This window comes from Drosophila gunungcola, unplaced genomic scaffold (genome assembly GCF_025200985.1).
Source record: "Drosophila gunungcola strain Sukarami unplaced genomic scaffold, Dgunungcola_SK_2 000152F, whole genome shotgun sequence".
Classification (NCBI taxonomy): Eukaryota; Metazoa; Arthropoda; class Insecta; order Diptera; family Drosophilidae; genus Drosophila; species Drosophila gunungcola.
Window position 1 is genome coordinate 33,865 of NW_026453313.1, and position 19,667 is coordinate 53,531.

The 19,667-nt window shown below is 40.7% G+C and overlaps 2 protein-coding genes across 6 annotated transcripts in view; one reads left to right on the forward strand and one right to left on the reverse strand.

Moving 5' to 3' along the window:
- Window positions 1-7,789: 7,789 nt before the first annotated feature.
- The window catches only part of LOC128265744 (protein folded gastrulation), a 33,576-nt gene continuing 21,698 nt past the window's right edge, over window positions 7,790-19,667 (reverse strand). For all 5 annotated transcript variants that reach the window (XM_053001949.1, XM_053001945.1, XM_053001946.1 and 2 more), the window contains one exon: window positions 7,790-11,193. In XM_053001949.1, the coding sequence (XP_052857909.1) occupies window positions 8,835-11,159 (2,325 nt within the window). In that variant the 5' untranslated portion in view covers window positions 11,160-11,193 and the 3' untranslated portion in view covers window positions 7,790-8,834. The remainder of the gene's footprint in view (window positions 11,194-19,667) is intronic.
- Window positions 15,578-19,667, forward strand: part of LOC128265743 (chaoptin) — a 75,443-nt gene continuing 71,353 nt past the window's right edge. The window contains exon 1 of the mRNA XM_053001944.1: window positions 15,578-15,603. The gene's annotated coding sequence lies outside the window, so the exon portion shown is untranslated. The remainder of the gene's footprint in view (window positions 15,604-19,667) is intronic.

Below are 19,667 nucleotides of genomic sequence, written 5' to 3' on the forward strand. Positions count from 1 at the left end.
TGATGATGGACACTGCGACAGATGCGCGTTTTATCCTGTTTGCACGCGACTGCGGATGCAGCTAACCCCTGCAGCCCACAACTCCCAGTTAACCCCCAGTTAACACCCTAAAAACCCCACTTCACCCCCTAGCCAACATTTTCCTGGCGGTGCTGGCTGCGTTTGTTTGCATCCGCTGCAGTGGCTGCTTCGTGGAAGGTCCCCGCTCCTCTAAAAACGACCACCTTTCATTCCCCCGGTTGCCGCATAATCGAAACAACTACAGCAGCTATGAAATACTAAAAAAATAAAAAAGAAGCAAAACACACAGCCTGGAGGTGCAGGGCAGCCAAAATGTCAACAATCTGCAACAGCCATGAAATATTATGAGGCTTTGTGGGTGGGGAAAGTGTGGACACTGCTGGCGTTTCGGCAGTAATAATGCACCACACGAAAGTCGCACGAAAAACGCGTGGAAAATGTAATAAAAAGCGCAGCAAACCCCCAAACAAACACACACACACACGCACACACACACATATACACAGGTACCGACACAGAGATGCAATGACCCACACATAAGTGGTCATGCATGCTTCCTCTTTTTTGGAGGACGTACTCCATCTAAAGGTTAAAGTTCATTGTTAAGTTTGATTTGATTTTATTTTATTTTGTTACATACTTATTGTACAATTTTAATTAAATGCCATTAAATATATGTTTAGTTTTCTTGTTTGCTATCTAACTAACAATTATTACTGAAAAATATACCAATTTAATTTATAATAATAATAATATACTAAGAATTCTGATATCTGAGAAGTCTTAAAATGTTTTCTTTTCTTTTTATTTTATTTTATTGATTTGCCTTTTTTTAATAAATAAAATCACAGTTAAGCCAAACCCTATCAAAGGGTATTTAACGCTTCGATTCCGCTCCATTTTTCGAATTCCACATTTTTTTGGTGAGTTGCGGCCAGCGAATTCCTGGGGTGTCCATTATCTAGCAAAGTTTTTTGATGCTTTTCTTTTTTGTGAAACCAACGTGTTTCCCATCTGCCATTTTGGAGTTGCTTTTCATAAGGGCGTACACGGCAATAAATAATGTATAACATTGTAACATGGCTATCCGAAAAATATAGTTTTCAAAGAAGGTATTAGTTGAGTTGGTTTTCACAATTCTGTGTGCCATGCAAATTAGTTTTATGCTTAAATATTAAAGTATAAAATTAATATCTATTAGGAATCCAATTAAAAGTTTCTTACTTTTCGGCACGATAAAAAGTCAGCTGGTATAACTATCTACAAATGTGAGCCTTACATTACTTAGATTAAGTACATACGTTATGAAACCCGATTCACATTTGCAACAAGTTTATCGTTCAGTTCATTTTCTTAACTGGTACATTAACTGGATATTGAGAAAACGACCTCTTTTAAGCTTTTTTATATGGCTTGTGCTGTTTCCATCGTCTCGAATACACAAAATGTCATAAATTTAGTTAAGTGTCAATAAAGGAGTTTGTGAATACTAAGATCTTCAGTAATAAGATTTATTTTAAATAAATTAAAAAAAATATCTTTAATAAAATCTTAATTACTTTTGATGACATATTTTCTCTCTGTGTAGCGAGGCATGTGTGTCCGTCGAGATCAAGCGTCAAAATTACATTGTTGGCATACGCTGCCTTTTTCTGGCCCCAAGTTTTTTGTGCCTCTTGCAGTCCGTCTGCGCCACCACTATCACTATTGCTACCCGTCTCTTTCTCTGCCACATATGCCCCTCTCCTTCCAGCATCCTCAGGCTGTCTCCCTCTTGTTCGGTTTGTTGTTGTTGCGGCTCCTGTTGCTCGAAATCCTTGCCATTGTCTGAACATTTGCGATTGTGTGCGTTGTTTTTTGGGCCATTTTTTTGTTCCCCGCCCAACGACTGTCCGCAGAATGTGTGGAGGGGGGCGTGGCACAAAAGGGGCTGAAAAATGGAATGGGTTGAGGGGAGGATGGTGGGGTTAGAGGACGCAGGACACAGGAGCAGCGTTGATTGTTGCAATTTCTCGTTAAATTGAATTCGCTCGTTCAATGCGAGAGCCCAGGGATTCGAAGTGCGAGCATGGGATTGTGGATGGAAAATCGAGGAAAACGCGGGGTAAGCTGGGCAAAGCGGGGGAAGGCGGGGGAAAAGGCGGCCTCGAAAATTGGGTGGCAAACAAGGTCCTGCAAGCTGCACTGCTTATTTATGACAAGTGGCCAGAGACAACGGGCGCATGGCTTTTCCGGCCGGACAACGGAAAACGGAAAGCGGAAAACGAATGAATGCGACGAGGCATTATGAGATTGCTGGGCTTTGATTTTTCCCCAAAATTACACAAAACACAGGCGGCTCAACACTCTGGTTTTTCCCCGCCCACTTTTTCCAGCCGCTTTTTCACATTTCCCCCGGCCTCCTCCTCGAACAGCTTTTATCCTCAATTAAAAAAGCGAGCCGCGAAAGCAATGACTGCAAATGGTGCAAATAGCCCGAGGACAAAGGACTGTGCAAATATGTCCAACTGCACGGAAAGAAAATGGGTTATTTATAGATATTTATTGAAGGTTAATAAAACATTTATTAAAAATTATGAGGGTTCTGATTTAGTTGCTAATCTTTTTCATTAATAAATAAGGAATATATGCAACAAAAAAGTGGCCAGTTATTTTAAGTTTTTAAAAATATACAAAAAATATATGTATCGTTAAAAATCAAGGCACAAAAAATTGGCATCAATAAAATATAATTTTCCAATCCATTTTTATATGCTGAATACGTTTCAAATCGTTTTCAGAACCAGTTCAATGGAATTTGTCCAGTCAATTAGGAGTAATGACTTTGAAATCGCTGCACATGGGCATTATTAACCCATGAACTCGAAATTTGCTTAATGAACTATGGTTGAACAAGTTCGCTCAGTGTAGCCGAGCAGCCGCGGGAATCAGAGATAATGACAGCAGCAGTGTAATCTTGATCTGAGGGCTGCAATGATTCATGACTCGTCATCGCATTGTGGGGCACGCTTAATCGTTGACGCCATGGGTTAATTGATGACAGCTTGGCTCAGTTTTTCTCGCTTTCCGCCCACGAAAATCCCCGATGGCCCATTGTGAACTGAACTCTACCGAGTCCCAAGCCCCAAGCCCCAGATTGTGGTAATTTTCAAAGTGAGCCGAACAGAGCAGTTTCAGAATTATGCTTCGCATTAAAATGCAATTCACATTTGTTGCCACTAATTGAGATGCAGTTTGAGGGCGAACACTCGTATTTTGCCTGAATGATCGGTAAGCATTTGGGTAATGAGCTGACTGAAGGCTTAGGCAGATACAGGGGATATACTGGCACTAAAGCCCAATCTTAGCCATTCCAATTACTTAGCTGAAATGCCCAATGGAAGCGGAAGCACAGGCAAAGTGGCAAATAAATAAGGTGCAAACACGTGTTAGCAGTCGCAGAAAGGAACGGAGTGGAGAGGAGTGGAGTGGAGTGGAGTGGCGGTTGCAAACAAGAGCAGGTAGCAGAATGCCCGACGTTATCCTTATCATTGTTATACTTAAGTTAACAGCAGCTTAAGTAAGCAAACGCACACGAGCTTACGCCAGTAATCAAGCACACACGCCCTCAAATCTTGGCTTTTATGGTTGCCGCACAGTGGGAGTAATTGGTATTAGTTTGTTGCGTGAACAATGATACATACAATACTAAAACCTTGCCCAATTTTTTTTTCATGACGTCTCATTGATCTATTAAATAGAAATGGCTTCTAAAGTATATAAAACTTAATTAATTTTTTTATAAAACTCGTTCAAAACATTTTTTGAAATTAAAACAAATATCCTAGCTTAATTTAACATTTAATTTAATTTCTGTAGAAACGTTTTAAAAAGGTTTATTTACATTTTTCATACTAACAACACTTAAGTTTTATTTTTTAATTGTCACAAAACAGTTTTCTATTTTCCAAAATATAATATATTTGAATTTTGACATTGTTAATAACTTTTTAAATAACTTTGAAAAAACTTTAAGGTTTTTTTGACCAAAACACCTCAACGGACTACTGCATCGTAAAACGTCCGCACCTTGAAATCTCTTTTATGTAAAACTTGATTTTCGGACTTAACGCCTCCTAAAAATTAACCTCAATTGTAAAGAAAATATATTCTCCGGGAATCTATTATCCTCCGAATGATTAAATTTCACTATAATCGCGGACACAGTTTTATCCTAATCAGGAAATTACCTAAAAGCAACCCACTGTCCCGGAGGACTGCACCCATTCTTATTGCTCCCCTCGAGCGATTGCCTGCGGCAGAAGACCTGGCTTGGGGCAAGGTGGAAGGGGGAAGGGGGGTCGGCACTTGCCTCATTTTGTGGCAGGCGCAAATCCCCATAATCAGAAAGCTTTTGCACTTTATTTGTGTTAGTTTCAATTATATAAACAACGGCAAGGACGAACAGTTGGCTGTGGAAATGGCAGCCGAAGAACCAATTACCGCTTGATTTAGCACACGCACACGAATGCAAACACAGTTACGCACTCACACTGGCACATTCGCACACCAGCACCCACACACCCACCCACTGGCAATCACACACTCACAATCGCAATCACACTCACATGCATTAGCCGTAGAGCCATGACAAACTTATTGAGATTCATTGAGCAGATTGTGAAGCTTCAGTTCAGTGGCCATGGGTGGCTTAAAAGCGGGCCATGGTGGCTAAGGGGGGTAAGGCGGAGGGAGGGGGCCTAAAAGGAGAGGGCAAAAAGTGGGCGTGGCTGGTTTGTGGGCTCTTGTTGGCTGGTTTGTTAAGCAGACAATGGCTAATGCTTCAACTGGTAAATACAAACACAAATATGTATGTACACTGAAAAACATTGATGGCATGGATGTGTTTATGGTCCAACAGTTGGGGAATACATTTTAGGAACTTCTAATAATTTAATTTTTTTTTTATTTCAAATGTATTGAAACCTTTTTGATATTCCATGTCCATAAATTCTATTTACAAATTAATTATATTTATAATACAATATAAATTTATAAACAAAAGCTATTAATTGAAACTTCAGACACTTAACTAAAAGGAAATATAAAAATATATAGTTCAGCATAAACTTAGCTAGGTGATCCGTTTAGTAGTTATTAAGTGAACAATCGTTAGCCCCAAGTAGAATATTGTAAAAGAAAATGTGAAAGTTGTGTTAAAAGTTTTATATTAAATGAAGGCACTGAGCAGCATTTAGTATTTTTTTCACAACTGTATGTGTGTTTACGCGTCTGTGTATGACCGGGTGTGTGAGTGGTTTGTTTACTTTGCATAAAAGCTCAGGCATTGAAAACTAAAATACTGCACAACACATTGAAACTTTGTATTTCAAAGCATTAGGCGCCGTTTCATTTATATTTTATGCAAACACAGATAAGAACACACACAGACAGACACAGCTTGCAAGCGTTTAAGTGTCTGTGTGATTGTGTGTGCACTTGTACTTAATATTTAAATAAACAGAAGTTTCCTTTTACCATAGCACAGTGGGCCATAAAGCTCTTTTTTTTTTATTTCAATTTAAAGGAGAAACACATTTTGAAACACTACATAAACAAAATTATTGAATTTTTTGATATAACAAACTAATGTTAAAAACTGCTTGTCCTTATTTATTTTTAATTTGTTACCAGAATAAACTGGCTAAAGATATACCCACACATAAAGATTTCAAATCTCGGTGTCCACGAATCCGAACTCGAACAAAAGGGTCTACAATTTATTGTACTAAATACATTTTTTTTATTAAATGTTTGTATAGGACATTATCAGCTTGATTTTACAAAGTTTTACCAAATATTGTATAAAACTTAAACTTTATGGTAAATCATAAGTTTGATGATATTTAATTTCAATGATGTAAACACTTAGACAAATATAAAATAAAGATGTTCTTGACAGAAAAATTTGATTTTGCTGACCACTGTGCATGGCTTACAAAAGACACACACCCATACACATCTAAGCCCATTTTCACGTCTCCTTCTCTATTTTTTCAATGGTATGGCAACCATTTTACAGTTGTTAAGAGTTTTATGGACCGAGCCTTCTTGATTTCCATTTCACCATTTATTACCAAAGATGCATGGTTCTCATTCAAATTATAAATGGTCTGGAGTGGCTTTTTTGCTGTTTAGTTTTGTGTAAAGCACTAAATTTATTATTAATTTAATTATTTAAACGCTGGTTTCGCCACAAATTATAACGATTTTTAGCCTGGCTGTGTTAGATAGATGAAATAACAAGTTATTTAGCTAGATAGTACTTCTATTCAATCGTGAAAAACACTTTTTGTTTGAAATGAAAAATATTAGCTCTATCAATTGCCTAAAAGTATGCAGCAGAAAAATCCAAGCCCCAACTGCGTTCCGCCGCTCGCCCACAGATGGCGTGCGTGTGGTGTGGAGTGGTGTGGTGTGCGATTTAAATTTCTAGCGAATGCAGGCTACCGAAGGCAGGTGTTAGTGGGCCGGAAACAAGATGCCACCGCATCTCCACCTGCTTCTGCATCTGCATCTGCATCTGTATCCACAGTCAGCTCAGCTCAGCTGCTGCAATCAGCGACTAATGCAGCTCGTTAGGCAAACACACAGATGCTGGCACACATGATTTTATTCGCCATGTTAACATGCCGTCTGCATATGTTTGCCAAGGACATTTCTCGACAAGAGGCTGACGGGAAAAAAATAAGAGAAGGGTAGGGGGGACGGAAGTTTCGAAACTGCTGGGAAAAGTCTAAATTTTCCTAATGCCATTTCTTTTGGGCAACAGACGGCGGGCCTCTCACAACTACAACGCCATATTTTGACAGATATTTTTGCATATTTTGTTAGTCCTTTCGCAGTCCATGTGTGTGTGTGTGTGTTCTTGCACTCCTCCCCTCCCCACAGATCCTGTGAGTGAGGACTTCCTGTAGCTGATTTTGTTTCCATCTTTCAAATTTTCGGCCGCCCTTTTATTCGATTCCAGAATGGATTCGTCGGGGACTGGCAGCTATCGTTCGCCAAGCCGCGCTTTCATTCCCTTTTGCTGCACTGAGAGTAACTTCGTTTCAATATTGTGCGAATGGGGAATTGGCTTAAAGTTGAAAAATCACAATGAGATAACCAATCAATCGGCATTAAAAACTGCAAAATAAAGTGCAAATAAAACTACTTTATAGAGCCATTATAATTAGATATCGAATTTTAAATTTAAAATAACAAATCTTAGCATTGCTTAACAAATGTAAAATCCTAGGTTTTTTCTGTTAAAAGATTGTAACTTCACAAACAATTATAAATTGAACATTATAAATAATTTGAAAATGTGAAAACAATTAGTTATTTCTCTCGGTGCAGGGCCCAAATGTCTCTGTTCGACAACCCTTTATGTCAGTTGCCACCGAAAGCCATCAAAACCAGCCGTCCATCCATCTGTCCACCTGTCGATCTGCCAGCTGATTTTTGGTCTGTGCCTTTGTTCTTCTGCCAATTTGCAGTGCGAAGGTCCAAATACCCGACTTTCGGCCAGACTTTTGAGGGTGGAATGGCGAAGGAATCTTCATAGAGTTGCAGTCGCGTGGCAGTTGGCATTACGGTTGAATGCGTTTCGCCCGGAGCTCTTCTCGAAGTTGGCCGCCTAATCCCGCATAATCACACCGAATTCATGGTGCGATACTTACCGCAGACTTGTGGCCAGCCATCAAATCGTGGGGAAACCCTTGCCCGAATGAAAAGACTCGGTTCATGCATTTTTGCATTTTCGCATTCGTTTTTCTTCAGAACTTTGGTTGTTGGTTGAATTTCAATTGACAAAACATGTTGGTTGCCTGATTCGTTTTGTTTCGTTTCGTTTCGGTTGAGTAAATGGATCGAAACACCTCTTCTATAACTATATACATGCATTACACTATATTTTCGGCTTTAGTTTTGATTTATGTTTACAGTGGTTAGCATAACTATTAGACTTACATGATAAGGATATATACTCGTGTTGTTTCAGTGGATGCGTTTGAAAATGCTTCGATTTGAATGGCCTTTGCACTATATACACAGAGACAGCTACAACAAATGCTTCGGGTTTACATTAGGTAATATTATAATAGTGATATTACTTGTATTACAGTCGAACTTCCATAAATCGAGACTTTCAGCGTTAGCATTGATTTTACTTAAAATTGCCAAAAGGCTTTGAGTTGTGCAAGTTCGACTGGAGTTAAATAAAAAAAAAAATGTAAATCAAAAGATTCAGGGTATACAAATACATTTACCTAAGTCTAACAATCAATTCGTAAGCCTAAATAATCACAATTAAATATTGCTAAGGTTCGCAACAACGACAGCAGCACGCACATATAAAACTATTGTAATATAAAAAAAGGTCCCCCTAAAATTAAATCAACAACTTAAAAAAGAAAGCAGTTTAAATAACACAAAAAATAAGGTATAATATAATATAATGCCAGGGCAAAAATATAGAAAAGAAAAAATGAGAAGGGCAATGGGCAATGGGCAAAAGTTGTTGCTAAGTAGTGTGTTTCTCTCAGATATGCTATTTACAATTTGGCATTCGATTAAAACATTAAAAGACAATAAATATTTACTCTGACAAGGGCTGAGTGCAAGGGTGAGACAACTGTGAACAAACTTCAACACGCAATTGAAACGCTGTTGCTGACACGACACTAAGTTACACTAGACTACACGAGACATCCAGCGACATCCTGTGGCTCTAAGCGCTCGCAAGAGCCAGGAGTTGCTGCCGTGATTCTGATTTGCTGCTGATGCTGCTGTTAGCGGCGAGTTGCTGCTGCTGCTGCTGCTGGCGTGTCGCTGCCGCGAAATGTGCTGAAGAACCGCAGCAACAGCGACTGATCATCGCCATTGCGATCCACTTGGCGATCTACATGCCACCCAATGCTCGGAAGCCACCAAAAGGGCGTGTAGCCATCTGGGTTGCTGCTGCTGCTGCTGCTGCTGGGAGATGTTGCTGATGTTGCTGTTGCTGCTGGCTCTTCAGCCAACTGTTCTACTCTAATTATTTTACTATTTCTATTGCTACGATTTGTAATACTCAAATGTTTTGCTGCTGCAGCAGCTGCTGCTGCTGCCGTCGAGCTGCTCTCATTAGCCTGGCTCGATGTTGCTGCTGTCTCTGTGGTTGTTTCCGCTTCACTTGTGTATCGGCCTAATTGCGGCATCACCTTTGACCAATTTGGGTAGGTTGCCTCCTCAGTTGACGTTGCTTCTGTGCTGGTTGGCCTGAGTTGCTGTTGCTGATGTTGCGGCTTTCGCTGCTTGCCCTTTACCAGCTCGTTGATGAGCCGCAATTCCTGTTGGGCATTCATTTCACTGGAGCTGGTGGCTTTACGCACCCCTGCATCATCCTCCTCGCCCTGGCCACCAATTGTATTTGTCATTAAATTGTCATTGTCACTCGCCGGCATATCGTTCTGCTCGATCGGTTCGCTGGCAGTGCTGCTACTGCTGATGCTGCTGATGATGCTGCTGCTGATGCTGCTGCTGCTGGGCTCTGGTGTTGCTGTTGTGCTGCTAGCAGCAACATCTTCGACAAAATGCTGATAATGAAACCGGTCAGTGGAGCTCGAATCAGCTGCAGTTGTGGCTGCTGATGTTGCTGTTGCTGTTGCCGATGTTGTTGTTGTTGTTGTCGTCAGCTGAACCGGTTGCACTTTCGATTTTATCAAGACCAGGCGATTTTCACGTTCATCTATCTCGGGTTCTTCGGGCGGATGTGGTGATGTTTGGCTGGAGCTGAAGGTGGAGGTGGTGTTGGTGGTGCTGGTGGTGGTGCTGGTGGTGGCAGGAGGAGACGTATCCATTGACGCCTCCGCAACCGTTGTGTCGTCTGTTATGGTTATTGCCGTCTCTGTGGTGTACTCCTCCTCCTCCTCCTCCCCCTCTTCACTTGGCACTATATCAGTGGTGGTCTCCTCCTCCTGCTCCTCCTGCTCCTCCTCCAGCTCTTCGGCAGTCTCATCCGTCTGCTTGGGCTTTGCATCCTGGTCGGCACTGAGAGGCGGCGTCACCTTACGGTGACTGAAAAGCGGCGGCAGCAGCTCAATGCTGCCATCGTAGGCCGGCAGAAAGGCGTCGACCTTGAGCAGCTGGGCCAGATCGGCCTCCGCATTCGCATTGGCGTTCGCGGTGGTAAATGAGTCATCGGGGTCATCGGTGAGGGAACTGGTCACCAGCTGCACAGAGCCATCCTGCGCCTGACCCGCCGGCAGCACAATGGCCTCCACTTGGCCAAAATCGCTGGTGTTGCTGGCGTTGCTGGTGTTGCTGGTGTTGCTGGTGTTGCTGGTGTTGCTGGTGTTGCTGTTGCCATGGGCCACTGTTGTCGTTGTGGACAGCGAATTGCTGGGAGCGGCCTGCAAATCCCCGCCAGCATTACGATAGCCGGCAGCATTACCCGCAGGGGCGGCTGTCGTCGTGGTTGTCGTCGCCATCGTGCTGGTAGATGTTGCTGCTGTGGTGCTGCTGCTGCTGCTACTGCTGCTACTTGCATGTGTTGCTGCCACCATGTCCGGCGGCAGTGGCAGCTCCTCGGGCTCACCCGTGCCCATGTTCGTGCCCGTGCCAGTGGGGAATTTCTTCTCGAATATATTGAACTTTAGGGGTGCATCCTCGCTGGGCAGCGCCTGATCCTCTGGCCCTGCGTTGGGCGCCACACCATCTTGCATGGCAGTTGGTATGACAGACAGATCGTAGACGATCTCCTCGCTATCCATGTCATCGCCATAGTCGTAATCGCCGATGGGCGGCGGTGGGGGATTGCCGTTCGAGGAGCCGGCCAGTATTAGTTCCTGTTTGATGAGGTCCGTGGGATCGATGTTGGACTGCGGGATGCAGAGCTGGTTGTACAGCGTGTGACCCGGCGGACAGTGGCGAAAGGGCAGCGTGAATATCGACTTGGCCGTCACCTTCTTCTCCTTGGTGAGATTCCGCTGCTCGGGGTCCAGGCTGACCCAATCCTCCCACACCATCCGCTGCACGTTGCCCTCGATGGGTCGCGAGGTGATCGGCAGGCCGTTGTTGGCCCCCAAAAAGACCGTTAGCGCCAGGACCACCAACAGGCAGTGGGGCGGTGCCATTGCTCCGGAATCGATCGCTTATTCCTGCCAAGCGCTGGAAAAGTACAAGAAAACGGGGGAGCAATGAGTAACTAAGTCGGTGACGGGGCAGAAAAAAAAAGCAAAAAAGGGGCACGGGATGGGGCATCGCCACAATGCGCTTTGTGCCCCAGCAGCTGTTCCTCTGTCCGGATCACCCATCAGCCCATCAGACCATCAGACCATCAGCCCATCGTCCGTTACCCCAACCACCCACTGCGTTCTCTGTGGTCGGGGGATCAACAACAAATACCGGTTCTGTGGCCGCACACAAAGCGGTGCAATACAGTGGGACAAATGGGTAAATACGACCATATAATTGGTTCATATATATTAGAAATATCAGTAAAATCTGCACCTGACACAGTTTTAAACCATTTAAGAAATCCATTAGAATTCTACAATACCCAGCCGACCAAAAACCAAATAGATTTCAATTATTTACCAAGCAATAGGAATAAGTGACAAAATATACACAGATGTTTCTTAAATACCTATAGGTTGTAAAAGAAGCATGTGTTTTTCTATGTATGCTTCACAAACTGTCATCATTTTAAATTTCAAAATCGAATGTGTTGTTATTTATTTATGATAGATCATGATAGATTTTGGAATTGAGTAGTCAGTACTTGCAGTTTCTGATGGATGGTCATTAAAAACTTTTAGTGTAACTAGAAATGTATATATTACTATTAAATTTATATATACAATTATTAATATAATGGATTGTTTGTATTCTAATTTGTAATATATTTCATATATTATATAGATATATAATATAAAATATCGTATATGTATATATGAATATATATATATCGTGTAATCAAATCTTTTTTTTTCATCTCTCTCTCTTTTTAAATTCTGCATAAATGCAAATCTTCATTAGTTTCCCCTTTTTTCTCTGCCCAACCACTGTATTTTGAGGAGGTTTTGGATTCAAAGATGAAGACGAAGTTGCAGGCGGCTTCGCACAGTGATTGTGAGCTTGGCCGTCGCTTTAATGGTTATATCAACGGCTCCACTCGCACACACAAAGACGACACCAGATCATATCGCACATCACTCATCGGTGTTGTCATAATCAACAGCAATAGCAACAATAATAATAATAATAATAATAGCAGCGACTGCAACAACTTGTTGCTGCTGTTGTCGCCATTGTCGTTGATGTTGCTGCTGTTGTAGGTGATGTTGCTGTGTATGTTGTTGTTACTGTTTGCGCTACAGTTGTTGAGCATATTGCTGCTGTTTCTGGCCATATTGCTGCTGTATTTCCTGGTGTTGTTGCTTATGTTGTTGCTGTTTTCGCTATTCCTTTTTTGTTTGTTGTTGCTGATATTGTTGCTACAATTTCCGAAGACGTATTTGTGCTCTGCAAAAATGGTTGCTGCATTTCTCGCTGTTGCTGGTAATATTTGAGGTAAACAATATACATATATAATAGCTGTTGCTGCTCGTATTTTTATACATGTTTTATACATATATAAAATGTTGCTTCTGTTGTGATTGCAATTTTTGGAGATTTTTTCGGGATCATTCTCATATTGCCAACATATTGTTGCTGCTGCGTCTGGCTTAAGCGCACACGTCGAAATCCAAATCGACCGTCAGCGGCACGCACAAATGCCCATTTATACAACACAGCGAGAGAGGGAGCGAGAGGGAAGCGGTTAAAGCGGGACGGCGATAGGGGGACACGCATGCGAGTGTATATAGTACATATAAATATGTAGGTTATCGGGGGGTTCTCAGAATTTATGAGTTCAAGTGTGTGGCACTGCGACCGCGACTTTTCTAACTGTTGCACTTAAGTTTATGGTTCTGGCTGCCGCTCCTGTTGATGTTGCTGCTGTTTCTGTTGCTGTTGCTGTTGCTGTTGCTGTCGCTGTTGTTGTTGCTGTTGTTGTTGTTGTTATTGTTGTCATTATTACTTGTTAATAGCCCTTTTGGAATCGGAAAGTGCGTGTGTATCGCTGTCTCTGGGTCGCGTATCGCTCGTAAAAGCCGACCGCAGCGGAACTCTCATCATTTCTTCTTTTTCGGGGCCCGTGTCTGAATGTCAAGTACCTAGTACAGATAGTAGTGTGCGTGTGTGGTGTGTGGTGTATGGTGTGTGCTGTGTGCTGTGTGCTTGTGTGGTGTTGTTGGACCTGCCCGATAAGGTTAATGTCACAAAGGTAACGGTATTATATAAAGCAATGACTTTGACACCCGCAGCACATGAGGAAGATGGTTGCGGGGGATCGCACCTGGCACATGAGTAGATATCGTGCCTAGTGGGATGGAGCCAAAAAACTATTTCGGAATAACGCCACACATCTCTCAAAATAGTGACCCAATTAAACAAAAAAAAATTATAATTTCGTGTGTAAAAAAATAGGTATGGAAGTCTAGGAAACAATCAATACCCCTCGTGTATCTAATATATCTTTCATACTGTTATTTTAAATGATAAAGCCAAAATTGTCGCTTAATAGCATTTACACCTAAAAAGGCTTCAATATTTAATATAATTTTATCAAGAAAATATGTAGATTACTTTTAATTGCCGAGAATTACACCTCAATTTACTACTGCTGCAATCAGCAATCGTGTTCGATCCCCTTGATGCACAAATGCACATTTGCCTGGCTTATCCCGTCACTGGCCCAGCCACCCAATAATGCTCTATATCCTGCTTCGATTTGCTAATCTATATTTATGAAGGCGCCGGGAAACGGAGCCCAGCAACCCATGGAATCCACCATTCATGTCCTGGCCTTCGGCGGACATGTGATGACTGCTGTTCCGAGCTGTCGCCAGCCATCAACTGTTATTTCAGCCACGCGAGTCCCGTAAAAACCTTTCTAAAAACGGCCTTTCCCTTTGCCCACTCTACTGCATTTCCCAAAAAAAGCCCCTAAACTTCTGCTATCGCTCGGAGAATGGGATCGAAAAGCCCCTTCCTCTCTGTGGTCAACAAACGAACGGACGTAATGGGTCGGACATCATTCCATCATTCAATCATTCCATCACTCTATCATTCCATTATTCCATAGCCCATGTTCCTGTCCTAAACACCATCGGAACATCCAGGGAGGGGACTTCGGCTTCCCATCGGCGCCCAGTTGAGCTTCCTATATCAGTTCATCTGTCAGTTTGGCGGGGACCAAATTGAAATCAACTTCACACGTCGCAAATTTTTAATTAAAAATCAGCAACTGATGTCAATTTTGGGGGGAGCTCTCCTCTGCTCCAGTTTCCTTGCTCTTTTTTCGTTGTTTGTTGATTTGGACAACATTTGATGCCTTTAACGCGGACATGGAGATAAAGATAGAGATAGATATAGAGATAGACATGGACATAGAGATAGATATAAAAAGAACAAGAACAACAGGGAACAGGACATTTCGGCATGTGGATATGGATGTGTAAGGGTATGTGCCTGCTGTTTGTACATAATTCCGCAAACACGCATTGACATCTTGCTAATATAAAACAGCAACACGTAGAATTCGGTGTTGGGTACTTCGTGCCGTCACGTATTCAATTCGATTCAATGATTCAATCCCGCATTCCGTATTCCGTATTCAGTGCTCTGTGCTCCGTAGTTTGTATCCCGAGTTCCCGTATCCTGGCAAACACGCACAGTCAGCCTGGATTTCCCGCAGCTACGTTACCGGAGTCCTCAGTGCGTGCACTGGAGTCCTCAGATTTTGGCTTTATCGAGGCACAGGTCCTGTCCCCTCATTCATTTGAACACGATTTTCGTGCTACAGCCTTTTATCTCAATACATTTTCCATCTACTCTTGCTCTGGCTTAACAAGATTCCGCATATGTCACAGCCTAAAGTCATTTAGTGCATTGTGGACCATTTAAATTATCCAAATAGTTGTTTGTTTAAAGTTCAAACATTTTAATAGGGGCGAAAAATAGCTTAAGTTTGTATACATTTTCATTGCTTTATATACAAGTTAAGTGCTTAAAAAGCATAACTTGAAGGCATAACCCACAACAACATGCCTTTCAATTTATCACAATGCTAACTTACCAATTAACAAAATAAGGTTTAAAAACCCTATAATGAAGTTTTAGTTTTTCAAGGAAAACGAAAATTGTTAATAACACAAGAACACAAAATCAAACTTCTTGCAAATGCCACTAACCAATTATACTTTTCCATAAGAACTGGTTTAAACCATTATCCATGTTTTTGGAATATATCGGCAGTGCTTAAAAATCTGATGTTTCACAATTAAATGCTACAAATGATTTAAATGATTTTATAACAATTTAAGAAAATAAGCATCCATCCTGGCTGGTAGAAAAAAAAAATAAAACATATTCCAGGGCAAATATATACAATCTTTCCTAGATACCCAAAACTTATAATACCTTTCATTTTTTTTTTTGTATTTTCAGGTTGATGAGTGCCTAAATCTAAAAGTGAGTAAAACATGACAAAAACATTACCTTCAATAATAATTTAGGCTCATTGCAAAAATGAACTATTTAGCTTTAATATTATATTACATAAACAATTATCAGACTCTGTTTTGAATCAAGACACTAGATGAATAGCTTATCGAGTTAGTAAATTAAACTATTGTGATTAGACGAAGGAAATAACTAACAAAGTTGAATCTCAGTACCTTAAAGCTGCATTAATTTAATGCTCCACGAGCTGAAATTTTTTTAAATAGTCACGGGCTAAAAATATTTTCTTCGCTGAACATTTTCCTCTATAACTTGATGAATAATTTATAAAGTACCGGGCATAAAAGCCCGTTAACTGACAGGTCAATTGCACCATTTGTGATCTCATCGAAAACCCCATCCCTCACACTTTGGCGTATAATAGCATAGCTAATGGCCCATAGAGGGGCTGGAAAAACATCTGGGCATTCAATTGGCCATTGCTGAAAGTAGTTCAATTAGCCGCAAGTGCGGCCATCCAGCAGATACTATTCAGACAGATAGATAGATACTCGCCGACGCACGGGCTACAAAAATGTGTGCAAATGCGACCATTAGAAGGCCTTATTATGCAGGCGGCTGTGCCAATGTCTGGCCAAGAATTATACAATTCCGAATGTATATGGCCAACCAACTATCTGTATCTGTATCTGTATACGTATCTGTATCAGTCAGTGTGCCATTGCCCACGCATGTGGCCACTTTTTACATTTTCACAGTGTCAACTAGTACCAGTTTTCGAGCTCGGTTTTCTTCGCCACATTTTCGGCGGCTGGTTAAAAATTGAAAATGCAAAACTGAAACGTAACGAATTGAGCCGAAGTGAAGCACATGTGGCTGCCATTGCTAAGTTACCGATGATTTTGCAGTCGTTGATGTTCCTGATGCGCAACAAGTGGTCACAGCAGCAACATGCAAAGCAGCAACAGCAGCAACATCAACGGCAGCAACAGCAACAAGAGCAGCACAAAGTGGTTCGCAGTGGTGTCATTTAGTTTTTATTGCCGCTTAACTGCCATCTTAAATGCTTCAAATACACTTAAAATAGTCATTATTTACAAAAAAAAAAAAAAAAAAAAAAAACAGGTGTGTTCCAAAAAACTCTAGGGAGTAAATTGCTTTTAAAAACAACAGAACAAAATATACCTCATTTGTTTAACAAATCAATTGCAACACAAAAGCAGTTCTTTGAACAATTTTTTTCATTCTTTTAATGTTTATAACTTTCATAAGTGTTAAAGAGATGAAAAACCATTTCGAATTAAGTTTCTTTAAAATAAAAATTATACTTTTTTATTTAAAAGCCGCATCTAACAAAACGCAATTTTATAAAAAACGAACTAAACTAAGTAGACTTTTAATGTCAGGAACTCTGACATTTGAATCGGTTGTTCTAAACTAACAAAATGTTGGATTCTTGAGAGAAATCGATCTTCTATTCTGAGTTTGAAAAAATTACTGATTTTTTAAATGACATTGACACCCCTGATGAGGAACACTTATTTCACGAATTTATGATATATTGCGTATTGATTACTTTTAATAAAAGCTATGAGTTAATTCTTTTACAAATTTTAAAGCTTAGGAAATGTTGTTACCCTGTTTGCAAAAAAATATCAATTTTTTTTATAGTTTGAACATTACTTTAAGAAAAGTTCAATAAATGCATGTTGGCAATTTTATAGAAAAAATGTAATATGTAATTAAACTGTTTTGGATCTAAACATTTAAAACTTATCGCAATCAACAAACTTTTAAGCTGGTTAGAGACTTTAAAATAGCAAATCCTTGTTTAATATATTTATGTGTGTTGTAAACTTAATTTTCCACTCAGCAATGTCTATTCGATTGGACTCTTTCTTTACAATTTAAGAAGACATACAAAAAATTAGAAATTTCTAGTGCCCAGAAGGGTGTTTGTTACAAGTCACGCTCTGTGGGAATTGGGTTTTTTTTTCTCAGTGCATGGACAATCACTCAGTCGCCTGATGACTTGGCTGGGCTGCCAAAAGGTGGCCCAAAGCAACGGACAGGTTTTCTCGTTACTGCGGCTATTGTTTTCTCAGTTTTTTGTTTTTATTTCTTCTTTGTCGTTTGACGACAAGGCACTTGAAAACCGTTACAGTTAACTTGAATTCAAATTTGAGCTCTGAAAACTGTAAAGAAGTTGGCTCAAAAGCTGAATGCATTCGCATGAGATCACTGGGCCCTATCGTTGCCACAAAATCAGCATTCCGACATCATATTCTTGTTGTAAATGCATCAGAATCCGCAGACAATCGATGGCGTTTGTTCAAATGCAAATCTCATTTTGCATCTGCCCCTCATCGTTTGCAAATGAAAAGTCCATTGCAGTCTCATCATCGGCCGGATAATACATACGTGCTCAAAAAAATCACACGCCAATTTCCCCAACATGTTTATGGGCTTTTCTTCCCCATCATAAACTATTAAACTATTCAAATCGTAAATTGATTTCCAAACAAACCGAAAAACGAAATGCGTGTGAAAAGCGGGCGTGAGAAACGCAATTAGTTTTCAATTACCACACGGCGAGTGGAAAATCGTATCGAATCGAATAGAATCGAATTAAATTAAACGCAGCAGGTGGCCGCAAAGGGTCAGGATCGGATCAGTTCGCAATTGCCAAACCAAATTGTATCAGTTATAAATGGAAAATGCAGTTCTTAGGTCGAAAAACATATCCAATTTGGGGCACACGCGCTCAGATCGACAATTAACAATTAACGATCAACGATCAACGATCGACGATCGCAATCGTCCAGCTGAAAATTGTTTACGACAAGCGTCGTGTGGCCTGTGTTTTCCTCCTTCTCCCTTTTGGGTTTTAACTTGTGTTCTGTATTTTGGCTGCTGGTGGTGGTGGTGGTGGTGGTGTGGGTGCGGCCATTCGGTCTTCGAGTTATAGTAAAATCGGTGGTGCCCCGATGGGTTCGGTTGTACGCCTTGGCACAGGCCACAAACACGCCACTGACTGAATGAAATGCGCACGCAGACGCGTGCCGAATTCATAAAAACGCATTCGCACTCGAATCGATTTACTTTTCGGTGGCACTTAGGCCAGAGCACGACACAAAGCCCCCAGAACGACAAGCCAGGCACGAAACTTGAGCCCAATAAAATGAAAAGTCCCAAAAGAAGAAAATAAGACAACAAAATAAAAGTAAACAATCGAGCAGAAATTGAAAATTAACCAGTTGATGAGCGATGAATAAAACAATATAACTTGGTCACAAATCGACAGGCTAATCTAGTTCATGGATTTAAAAAAACATATGTTTGCAAATTATACCAGCCATCAAAAGGCATCAACAGTTTTTACAATTGTTAATGAAGTTTAAATTTCAATTATAATTTAGAGCAACTAAAATATTCAAATATTGCGTTTTCCACAAGACAAACAAATAAACAAATAAACAAATGAATAAAGTGCGCTTCTACTATTATTTTGAAATATAAATTTACAACTTAATGGGGATTAAGGATCATGTTTTTTTTTTGGATACAATTAATAGGTTTATCAATTAAAAATTCTCAAGAATCGACTCTTGCCCTTATCATGTTTTCATTTGAGCTCTGTTTAGCTTAGTCATTTGCCTTAAAATGTATTTCACAATTGTAAATTCTTTGGGGGGAACAGAAATACTTGCTTTACACATTCCCCTGGGAGATATTTAATCTCTTAAAGCTCTTACAAATCATTGACGGATGCTGGAGGACAGTGCAAAGAATCCCCGAAAGTATGTCGAAGTTATGGACTTTTCCCACAGTGTCTTTACATTGCCCAACGACATAATCTGCCGCCCACTCTGAAAAATGGGACGGGACATTAGCATAAGTAGCGATTAGAGGCTACCAAATATCGTGAGTGAGTCTAATTTGTTGCCCTCGTCTAAGTCTGATATATGAATCGTTTTACTGTCGATTTTTCGGGAGGCGGGGCTGTGGCTATAATTTAGGTCCCCTCTTCGAATGACGCAAAGAGTTTTTGTGGAAGATTTCCGTGTAACAAA